Source organism: Ylistrum balloti, unplaced genomic scaffold, assembly GCF_031769215.1.
Source record: "Ylistrum balloti isolate Yb309-2 unplaced genomic scaffold, AGI_CSIRO_Ybal_v1 Utg371000, whole genome shotgun sequence".
NCBI classification, from domain to species: domain Eukaryota; kingdom Metazoa; phylum Mollusca; class Bivalvia; order Pectinida; family Pectinidae; genus Ylistrum; species Ylistrum balloti.
Window position 1 is genome coordinate 1,227,786 of NW_026782558.1, and position 12,798 is coordinate 1,240,583.

At 38.0% G+C, this 12,798-nt stretch overlaps 1 protein-coding gene across 1 annotated transcript in view; it reads right to left on the minus strand.

The window, feature by feature from the left end:
* The window catches only part of LOC132559944 (metabotropic glutamate receptor-like), a 45,385-nt gene that overhangs the window by 14,088 nt on the left and 18,499 nt on the right, over positions 1 to 12,798 (minus strand). The window contains exon 2 of the mRNA XM_060224580.1: positions 4,785 to 5,848. Coding sequence (XP_060080563.1) covers positions 4,785 to 5,848 — 1,064 coding nt within the window. The remainder of the gene's footprint in view (positions 1 to 4,784; positions 5,849 to 12,798) is intronic.

Sequence of the window (12,798 nt, forward strand, 5' to 3'; positions counted from 1 at the left end):
TGGCACTATCGTGGTTTTTTGACTTCAGTATTGAGCATTCGCCCAAACAAATGAGGAAGGGTCTGCCATCCGTCACCGACGACGAGAGAATTGAAACTGCTCTCTACTTGTCACATGGCTTTCACTGAGTAAGGCCATGCTAATATAAAAAAAAACTCTTGATGTGTCCCATAATACATCTGTAGACATACCCTTTGTATAGCCCTATTAAAATCATCCAACAAGCCAACTGGCGTCACCAGACACTGTGGAATTAAATAGTATTACAATCAAACAGGACAGGATTCCGTTGATGGACATGGAAGAGATAACTTAAGACTTACCCGATATTTTACACAATCGACATATACTCAGGTATAATACACACGTAATCTTCTAACCGAATTTCACTTTGGACCACTATAATGCTCCCTGAAAATTTTAAGACGTTGGTGATGACTAATCTGATCAAGTAGGATAACGTTTTACGAACAAGAGATAAGTATTCACCTCTCTCTATACATTGAAATACAACGGAACAGCTGAACACAATATGGAATGTCGATATATAATACATAGAAAACGTGATGGAACTCCCAGGACTAAGATTTATCGGGTGATCGATTATCGATCACTGCTAATAATGACAGACTTGTCCGGTACGTATCCCTCTACATCAAACCAGACTTGAGTATGGGAAGAGAGATTTCAAACAGACAGATATTTCCGTTACACAATATAAATAACCAAAGCATGTCACAAATGATATAAGTCAGTGGATGTTGTCCTATTAAACCCCCGCGTGCTGGCTCCCAGGAGATGACCAAAGCACACGTAGCTGTAAAAACATGCATCATTATCAAAGCTTGACACAACTATCACGTATGTACCATAGTTATGAAAAAACCAGCATTAAATGGGTCTTCTTTTACCCTTTACTGCTGATGAAGCTGAAAGATATTTGATATCCCGTCACGCCTCGCTGAGTCATGCATACATAGCATAGAAAACATTCGTTTTCACTTTCCTACCCTTCTCTGTCACAATCTCCCTTCATTATAGAGAATTTCTCTGACACCGTCGAAAACAACTCCCTTTACCGATCGTAAATCCCATCATATATAACCCTTCTGCCCCCAATTAAGCTGGATATGTTACGTTTCTCAACTTTACGCTGAAGAGTAAATCTTACTGAAAAATGCCCGCCCGCCTACTCCTCCCTTCTTCTCATATTTCACTCCACTCCCCCATCGCCATGTCTAAATACCATACTGTATACTAAAAAAAATATTTTTGAGATCCAACTTTAACGAAGACGATTTCATCTACACTACACCTTTGTTAAGCCGTGTTTCAGACCCATTTTCTACTAGAGCAGGATCGAAGTTAAACTAATGATTTTGTAGTGTTGAATGTCTCGTGGCTTGTTTACGGTCCATGACTTACTATATATCTTCGCGGTGTGCTTTTCCTAGAGAAACTATACCCAGAGAAGGACACCTGACAAACGAAAAGTCAATAACATCTTCAATACCCTTCCAACTCCTAATGAAGCATATTCATACCAATGTATATTGAAACATGACTAACACTAATGAGGACTTAACAACTAAACGAGATGCCATCTGCTTCGATCGTGGAAGTGCAGAATTGAAGTCAATAACACGAGAAAGAAAGAAAGAACGGTTTAAAAGGAAAATTTATCACTTTATTTACGGATCGTCAAGCCTATATACAACAATTTTAAAAATCTATGATTCTACTTTTTTTAACTAATTTAGAAAGAGCACCTTCTGATATAAATTTAGAGTAAGATGCGGTAGCGCTTAACAATTAATTAAGTTGTATCACACAGCTGTTTCTTCCTTCTAAGACACGTCCTAAAACTGCATCACACAACTGTTTCGTCCTTCTAAGACACGTCCTAAAATAGCATTACACATCTGTTTCGTCCTTTTACGATTTGTCCTAACACTGCATCACACAGCTGTTTCGTTCTTCCAGGACTCGTCTAAAACTGCATCACACAACTGTTTCGTCCTTCTAAGACTCGTCCTAAAGCTGCACCACACATCTTTTCGCCCTTTTACGACTTGTCCTTAAACTACATCACACATCTGTTTCGTCCTTCTAGGACTCGTCCTAAACCTGCATCACACATCTGTTTCGTTCTTCTAGGACTCGTCCTAAACCTGCATCACACATCTGTTTCGTTCTTCTAGGACTCGTCATAAAAACTGCATCACACACAACTGTTAAGTCCTTCTAGGACTTTTTATATTAGCATAAATATGCCGTTTAATCGTGTAACATCACCGATTTCCCTTTATGACATGTTAAATAATCATTTATCCCAGCAACAACGCATTTGGGCGTCTGAGCGACTCTTTAGGCCGCCGAAACCAAACTTTTAAATCATACATGCATATTTACGCATTTATTCGCGCCATTGAATTTTAGCGGTTCTGTCTTCTATTTTTAAATACTGTTGTTGTCTTACAAGGGTTCAGCTGACCATGACCTCATGGCCTTAAGTGCCCTAAGTCAAGTGCATTTTACAAAGGTTACTAAAGTACACATCACGTATTAGAGGCTGATAGAGATAGGCCAATAATCACACAGAAAAAAATCGTTACCTAATTGTATGTTACGATCTTTTAGGTTCAGAAATGCCAATTTAATTGTACATGCTCTAGCGTCTGTGTTAGTAAGCAGTGGTCAATCTGGGAACACTGGCTTAAGAGGTCCAATATTAAAAGTCTTGCTTTAGACTTGAAAACCTGCCTTAGTACAACTTTTCTCCTCTAGACTGCGCTTTTGGTCAGAAGTTTGACCACAACGGCGCTGGTCAATTTAGACAACGGTTTGTTGGTTGGGAATGAGTCTTAGTTTACAATGGCAACGTGAGTCAGATGAAGTGTCACCAATGATAAGGGAGAATAACATGGTAAAGGTATTGAAATATCTGAAAACTTCTTTTTTCATAATCTGCAGTGAATTATTACTGGTCATTTCATTGTGGAAGTGGTGTTTAAAATTTAACAAACATATCTAATTCGTACAGTCAATATACCAGCAACGGTAAACGAAAGTGTTCCCATGAACATACCAGTAATGTTGGATAGTAAATGCACAGATGCCTAGCACCTTCGTTGTAGTTACATAAACACCTCACGCCATCTTGCAGGTTAGTCATGGTGCAAGTACGTTTGAACCAGCCGAAATTTTAGTGAATTACAAGCGTTCATCGTTGAATTGATAATAATAATAATAAACAATTTACGGAAACATACATGAGGACATTTCCGGATTATGTCGCCATTTAATCAACTTCCCAGCTAACCGAAATATATTAGTGTATTACAAGCGTTCACATTTGAACTAAAAATAACAATGATAAACAATTTATGGAAACAGACATGGAGACTTTTCCGGATTTTGACGCCATTTTTCATCTTTTCAGCTATCAGTGTATTACACGTGTCGAGCTAATATGGAAATGGTTTACGATAATAGATACGCTGATTTATTATGTTTTTCATGATTTTGTATTCATTATGTAATGGTTTCATTCAGATCGCTGTTGATCTTCAAAAATAATCAACTTGATGTGTAGCCATTATACCGTGCAATATTTATGGCCAATACGATATGTAGATGTCTCAAACAAAACAGTATTAAATTTCATCCAAATACGAATATAATCGCCGACACGAGCGATCTATAAATACACACATGCATTTGATTTTTCCCGCGAAAATCACATGACGTCATATAAGAAAGGAAGACCCTATGGTAAATATAAATATCAGCCAATGAAAAATTACAGGACTGATAGCCTTGACCTTTAATTATATTTTTTTAATCGAAGTGTAGGGGAGAGTAGAAAACCGTGCGTATGTCGTCGTGTCGGATCTTTCAATTTAGTACCTGTTTTCCGGACACAGAATTGGAATTTCTAAAATTCAATTCCGAAACTTACATTTCCGGATGATGAAATTCCGTACTATCGCAGTTAGGATAGTTTGAAATCAGATTCTCGTTTATCTTGACATTCTTTTTGAACACTCATCATTTCACCAATGTGTGAGATAGGGGTCGACCTGAACATTTCAGAGCAGCAATAGTGATGGAGTGTTTGGGAGTTATCGAGGACAAATCCTTGCCCAGGAACTCACTATACACAACAATATCAATAGATCGATTGGTTGATGGCGGGGCCAGGGCTTCCTCAAACACCAATACATCTCACATCGAGCTAGTGATGTGATAGGAGACTACTTATCCACTATGGTGTACTACCTATCTAGTTCAGCATCTCGTTACCAAAAGCTCGGTTTGTTTTCCCGAATCTGATATTTCCAGGATTAAAGCAACACGGAAACAAGCAGTATTCTTAAATGGATCGCCCCATTCATCAATGTCGAGTTGTTCAAGATATCACGATGAAACACACATGTTTACACACCTCTTAATGCCTTAATGCATAATTATCTGATTCATATAAATTATTCCTAGTTAGCAAAATATTGTGCTTTTCGATATAAGGTTTAACACTGTTATTTTCACAAAAGGACATTGAAGAAATTATATATTGTACCTGATTTTGTTCCAATACATTTAACGTTGCAGTGTTTTTTCTCTCACTTTTGTTTCAAAATCAAAACTCGCTGTTAGAACTCATAAATTTAATTTTTTCTTCCATGTACATTTTAAAATTCCTCTAATTCAAAATCTGAAATCGGTAAGGAAAATAGGATAACATATATATATATATATATATATATATATATATAAAAACTTACCTGGAAAGAATTGAGGGTGCCGAAGTAGATGGGGACAAAGGCCAGCCAGATGATACATGTGGTATACATAGCGAATCCAATAAACTTCGACTCATTAAAATTCTCGGGGATTTTCCTCGTCTTTATGGCATAAAGTGTACACACAATAATTAAGAGCATGTTATACATGAGAGATACTAAGAAAGAAATATCGTCTGTTTTACATTTAAGAATCACTTCATTCCTTTTCCCATTAGGTAGATAAATACGAGTTCCGGGTGGCTCGATTACAAGCCAAACGATGGTAAATAAAACTTGAATTAGAATAAGAATACAGGTAATAACAATCTGAGATTTAGGGCTGATGAAAGGAGGCCTCCTTGCTGATCTCCTTGCACTATCAAATATTCTCGATATTCGATTGGTTTTTGTTAATAAGGAAGAATATATCACAGAGAACCCGAATCCAACTCCAAATCTCTGAATAGCGCACATTATAGTTGAAGGTTTGGCAATCAATATAAAAGTAATAAAATAGCACATCAAACATCCGGACAACAGGAAATAGCTCAACTCTCGTCCGGATGCCATGACAACGGGAGTATCGTGAAACTTCATGAACGTGAGAATGACGACGAGAGTTGCAATAAGACCTACACACGCTAACACCATGGGGACAAGAGAATATACCGAATCCCATTGCATGTATTGTTTCGGAAGCACGTGGCAATCTCTTTTATCACTGTTTGGCCATCTTCCTCTTCCACAATCCTCGCACGTGAATTCGTCTTTCAGATATTCGAAATCCTGACATGTAATACAGACCCAACAGCAGGAATCTCCAGACTTTCCAATATACTTGTACTGGTCAAAATTGCACGGTTCACTACATCTTGATTCGGGGACTCCGGCCGTTCCGGACGACCAAACAAGGCGGTCCACATCCAACTGTAAGGACATTGACCAATTTCCAACGACAACATATTCGTATCTTTCGGTCTTGGGATTTTTCTGGTAATTCATGATTCGATATCGACCCAATGCGTCACCTTTAGAGTCAAACTGCACCATAGCACCATAATCATCTGTAACAAACCAAAATACATAATCAAAAATAAACACACCATTAATCTACACCATAACTCCATAAGCGTCTGTAAAAAAAAAATCGAAAAACATCACTAAATATGAAATAAAACCATTTAACTGGATCGTAGCATCATGACGAAAGACTAAAATAAACCATCCCTACTTCAGTCACATTATCTGTAAAAAGTCCCAGCTAAGTCATATAATCCGAAAAAGTCCACACTTAAATCACATTATCTGTAAAAAGACCCCACATACGTCACATTATCTGTAAAAAGTCACCACTTAAGTCACATTATCTATAACAAAAGTCCTCACTTAAGTCACATTATCTGTAAAAAGGCCCTACTTAAGTCACATTATCTGTAAAAAATATCCACTTAAGTCGCATTATCTGTAAAAAGTCCCAACTTAAGTCACATTATCTGTAAAAAGTCCCAACTTAAGTCACATTATCTGTAAAAAGTATCCACTTAAGTCACATTATCTGTAAAAAGTATCCACTTAAGTCACATTATCTGAAAAAAGTCACTACTTAAGTCACATTATCTGTAAAAAGTATCCACTTAAGTCGCATTATCTGAAAAAAGTCACTACTTAAGTTACATTATCTGTGAAAAATCCCCACTTAAGTCACATTATCTGTAAAAAGACCCCACATACGTCACATCATCTGTAAAAAGTCTCCACCTAGGTCACATTATCTGTAAAAAGACCCCACATACGTCACATTATCTGAAAAATTCACTACTTAAGTCACATTATCTGTAAAAAATCCCCACTTAAGTCACATTATCTGTAAAAGACCCCACATACGTCACATTATCTGTAAAAAGTCCACACTGAAGTCACATTATCTGTAAAAAAATCCCCACTTAAGTCACATTATCTGTAAAAAGTCCACACTTACGTCACATTATCTGTAAAAAGTCCCCACTTAAGTCACATTATCTGTAAAAAAATCCCCACTTAAGTCACATTATCTGAAAAAAGTCACTACTTAAGTCACATTATCTGTAAAAAGTCCTCACCTGTCACATTATTTGTAAAAAAATCCCCACGTAAGTCACATTATCTGTAAAAAAATCCCCACTTAAGTCACATTATCTGTAAAAAGTCACCACCTAAGTCACATTATCTGTAAAAAGTCACTACTCTGCGAAAATTGCTACTTAAGTCACACAATTTGTTAAAAGGTCATTGATTAAGTCACATTATTTGCATGGTAGTCATACTTAAGTTACGAAATATGTGTCTGATTGACTTAATTATCAAATAATTAATCATATTATGAAAACATGCAATGTAAATTTTAAAAATACTCGATTATCAACCGTCCTTCAATCACTTTCCCCGGCGAAATCCTCTCGAGATTATATAACCCGAATTTCATATTCTCTAGTTACCCTTTCGTGCACCCCACTGTTCGGAACTCTCATTTACGTCACATCACCAGCTGCCCAGATGAATTTTACGCACGAGTCCGGAAATTTGACGAAACTATACTCAAACGGTAACAATCTAATGTTGTGTCTTTCGACATATTAGAATATAATTTTGTCAATATATCTTTAAAAAAAGGCGGGGAAATGATAGTGATTTTAGCTACATAAGAAAATTGCAATATATATTAATCAAACGGTAACAGCTATTTACACCATCGATGATATCGTGACTGCATGTAAATTCATTTTCAGTGTCAAATTTCGATGGACACTTTCTTAATCTCTAAGTTACGAAAAAGATAATTTAAAATTTCGTGATGCGCTACAATAATAGACAGGAAATATTAAAATGACTTCCGGTTCTTTGGAGAAAGCAGGGCCAAGGAAGGTCGATTTTGTGAGTGTAATGCTATATTTGGAACAAGGTCGCTCAAGTCATTAGATAGGGGTGAGTGCATTGGTTCCGTAAGTAGGCGAGGCCATTAATGCTGAGGGAAGGCCAGTGTCAATTGACTTAACACTATTAAAACCTCGTTCTTGTTTCTAAGGATTCTTGAACAGAAGTCCTATTTTCGGCTTAGTAAAGATTTAGATTCAGGCTTGCGGTGTAAATGCAGCTTTCTCTTGACACTGCGGTCATTAGAATACCTACAGTAATGATAATACATATGCCAAAAAAACGTGTTAACACATACAGTGTCAAAGTTTGGAGAACTAATTTTGTTTATGACGAATTGAGCCTATAGCTGTGTAGAATCACGTTTTTGCCTTAAATTTATAATTTTCGAAAACATTACACAATATATATTGAATTAGCCTATTTGCTTAAGGCGATCTGGTTGACTTAAGTATTTTACACGGTTCAGTGAACAAGCTTGGATTTCGTTTTATTCAGTTTATCAAACTATCTAGTTACCACTTATATGTCCTAATATCCAGTCACCACTAAACTACTTGTCACAATATCCAGTCACCACTAAACTGCTTGTCACAATATCCAGTCACCACTAAACTGCTTGTCACAATATCCAGTCGCCACTAAACTGCTGGTCACAATATCCAGTCACCACTAAACTGCTGGTCACAATATCCAGTCACCACTAAACTGCTCGTCACAATATCCAGTCACCACTAAACTGCTTGTCACAATATCCAGTCGCCACTAAACTGCTGGTCACAATATCCTGTCACCACTAAACTACTTGAAACAATATCCAGTCACCACTAAACTGCTGGTCACAATATTCAGACACCACTAAACTACTTGTCACAATATCCAGTCACCACTAAACTACTTGAAACAATATCCAGTCACCACTAAACTGCTGGTCACAATATCCAGTCGCCACTAAACTGCTGGTCACAATATCCTGTCACCACTAAACTACTTGAAACAATATCCAGTCACCACTAAACTGCTTGTCACAATATCCAGTCACCACTAAACTGCTGGTCACAATATCCAGTCACCACTAAACTGCTTGTCACAATATCCAATCACAATTAAAATGCTTGTCACAATATCCAGTCACCACTAAACTGCTTGTCACATTATCCAGTCACCATTTAACTGCTCGTCACAATATCCAGTCACCATTAAAATGCTTGTCACAATATCCAGTGATCTATTCTCTCTGTACAGCCATAACACATCTACTTGTCTCTCTGTACCGCCACAACATATCTACTTGTCTCTCTGTGCAGCCACTACATATCTACTTGTCTCTCTATACAGCCACAACATATCTACTTGTCTCTCTATACAACCACTACATATCTACTTGTCTCTCTGAACAGCCACTATATATCTACTTGTCTCTCTGTACAACCACCACATATCTACTTGCCTCTCTATACAGCCACTACATACCTACTTGTCTCTCTGTACAACCACCACATATCTACTTGTCTCTCTATACAGCCACCACATATCTACTTGTCTCTCTGTACAGCCACTACATATCTACTTGTATCTCTATACAGCCACCACATATCTACTTGTCTATCTATACAGCCACCACATATCTACTTGTCTATCTATACAGCCACCACATATCTACTTGTCTCTCTGTACAGCCAACAAATAGTACGATTGTCTCAATATCAAGCTGCCTTAAATCTCATTGTCTCACGACCAAAGTCTTATATTGTCCTTTGTTTTCTTTTAAAATTTCATCGGACAGATTTTAACTTTTCTAAGAAGCCAAAGAGGTCAGTGGTCAAATTAACACGCAATCAACATTTCATGATTTGTTTTAAGCAAAGTGTGAAAAAGCAAAAACTCAATTAATAAACAGACCGTTTTCGTCTTAGAATGAGTGGTTTTTTCCAAATCTATATTTGTCCATATACGGAAATTACGAGAGAGGACCGCGGTCTTTCCTATATGTGATGAAACTGTGGGAGACGGTTAGCCATTCGCTGCTTGTTCACGTTCGCTGAAAAGGCCTAACAATGTTAATGATTATTGGCGCCCATAGGTTCTATAGATAAGGCTCCTATCACACTTTTCTCACCCAATCATGGTCTTACTGCATGTACTTTTAATCCGTAAATCGCGTGAATATTGCCAGGGTTTCCTTTTTGTGTTCTGTAAATTCGACGGAGGTGTGTTGAGTGCATCGCGTGTCCATTTATCAGAAATCAATGTTTATTTGCATGGAACCCAGTGGATACTGACTTGTGATAGACACGAGAATTATAGCCGTCCATGCTCCTGTTTTAAATGGAAAAAACCTGTCGGATAAGTCTTCCGTATGACGCTTTAATATGTAAAAAGGAGGACACGTATATGTAATATAAAAAATATATATAAAATAAATATCACAAATATTCATGCATTGAATTTGGGGACAACGGATAGGGATCAAATGGGAACGAGGCAAAATCTAATCAATGTGTGTTTGGTATTTAGTATCCCACAGGGAGCCGTAGTTATTCATTGTGTCCATTCTTCCGTTATCTTGTCCGGGCCCTATTTTCTTCTCCGCTAATCACGGAAACTTTATATTTGGGATATGGATTCAGCTTGGTGAGAGTGAATCGCGTATCAAAAGTAGGTCACTTTGGCCTAGATTTTGACCTCTGACCTACGTCAAAGAAAAAAAATGTCCGGACTAAATCTTATACACTACTAGTTATTGAAGTACATACTGAGGCGGTGTGTCATGTACAACATTCAAAAATAGGTCACCCTTTCCTACATTTTAGCATTTGACATACATTCAAGTAATAACACTACTAGTCACTCGAGCTTATAACATAGGGTGATGGGTTCTCTTGATCAGGCGGCGTGTCATATACAATGTATGAAAATCAGGTAACTCTGACCTATATTTCTACCTTTGCAATACAGCATATAAACAAGAAACAGTTCCGTGAAATATAAGTAACAGTGCTGTGAAACATTAGTAACAGTACCGTGAAACATAAGTCACAGCGCCGTGAAACATAAGTCACAGCGCCGTGAAACATAAGTCACAGTGCCGTGAAACATAAGTAACAGTTCCGTGAAACATAAGTAACAGTTCCGTGAAACATAAGTAACAGTTCCGTGAGACATTAGCAACCATGCCGTGAAACATAATTAACCTTGCCGTGAAACATAAGTAACAGTGCCGTGAAACATTAGCAACCATGCCGTGAAACATAAGTAACCGTGCCGTGAAACATAAGTAACCGTGCCGTGAAACATAAGTCACAGTGCCGTGAAACATAAGTCACAGTTCCGTGAAACATTAGCAACCATGCCGTGAAACATAAGTAACCGTGCCGTGAAACATAAGTAACAGTGCTGTGAAACATAAGTAACAGTTCCGTGAGACATTAGTAACCATGCCGTGAAACATAATTAACCTTGCCGTGAAACATAAGTAACAGTGCCGTGAAACATTAGCAACCATGCCGTGAAACATAAGTAACCGTGCCGTGAAACCTAAGTCACAGTGCCGTGAAACATAAGTCACAGTGCCGTGAAACATAAGTCACAGTTCCGTGAAACATTAGCAACCATGCCGTGAAACATAAGTAACCGTGCCGTGAAACATAAGTAACAGTGCTGTGAAACATAAGTAACAGTTCCGTGAGACATTAGCAACCATGCCGTGAAACATAATTAACCTTGCCGTGAAACATAAGTCACAGTTCCGTGAAACATTAGCAACCATGCCGTGAAACATAAGTAACCGTGCCGTGAAACATAAGTAACAGTGCTGTGAAACATAAGTAACAGTTCCGTGAGACATTAGCAACCATGCCGTGAAACATAATTAACCTTGCCGTGAAACATAAGTAACAGTGCTGTGAAACATTAGTAACAGTACCGTGAAACATAAGTCACAGCGCCGTGAAACATAAGTCACAGCGCCGTGAAACATAAGTCACAGTGCCGTGAAACATAAGTAACAGTTCCGTGAAACATAAGTAACAGTTCTGTGAAACATAAGTAACCGTGCCGTGAAACATAAGTAACAGTTCCGTGAAACATAAGTAACAGTTCCGTGAGACATTAGCAACCATGCCGTGAAACATAATTAACCTTGCCGTGAAACATAAGTAACAGTGCCGTGAAACATTAGCAACCATGCCGTGAAACATAAGTAACCGTGCCGTGAAACATAAGTAACCGTGCCGTGAAACATAAGTCACAGTGCCGTGAAACATAAGTCACAGTTCCGTGAAACATTAGCAACCATGCCGTGAAACATAAGTAACCGTGCCGTGAAACATAAGTAACAGTGCTGTGAAACATAAGTAACAGTTCCGTGAGACATTAGCAACCATGCCGTGAAACATAATTAACCTTGCCGTGAAACATAAGTAACAGTGCCGTGAAACATTAGCAACCATGCCGTGAAACATAAGTAACCGTGCCGTGAAACCTAAGTCACAGTGCCTTGAAACATAAGTCACAGTGCCGTGAAACATAAGTCACAGTTCCGTGAAACATTAGCAACCATGCCGTGAAACATAAGTAACCGTGCCGTGAAACATAAGTAACAGTGCTGTGAAACATAAGTAACAGTTCCGTGAGACATTAGCAACCATGCCGTGAAACATAATTAACCTTGCCGTGAAACATAAGTCACAGTTCCGTGAAACATTAGCAACCATGCCGTGAAACATAAGTAACCGTGCCGTGAAACATAAGTAACAGTGCTGTGAAACATAAGTAACAGTTCCGTGAGACATTAGCAACCATGCCGTGAAACATAATTAACCTTGCCGTGAAACATAAGTAACAGTGCCGTGAAACATTAGCAACCATGCCGTGAAACATAAGTAACCGTGCCGTGAAACCTAAGTCACAGTGCCGTGAAATATAAGTCACAGTGCCGTGAAACATAAATAAACGTTCCGTGAAACATTAGCAACCATGTCGTGTAACATAAGTAACCGTGCCGTGAAACATAAGTAACAGTGTCGTGTAACATAAGTAACAGTGCTGTGAAACATAAGTAACAGTGCTGTGAATCATAAGTAACTATGCTGTGAAATTTTAG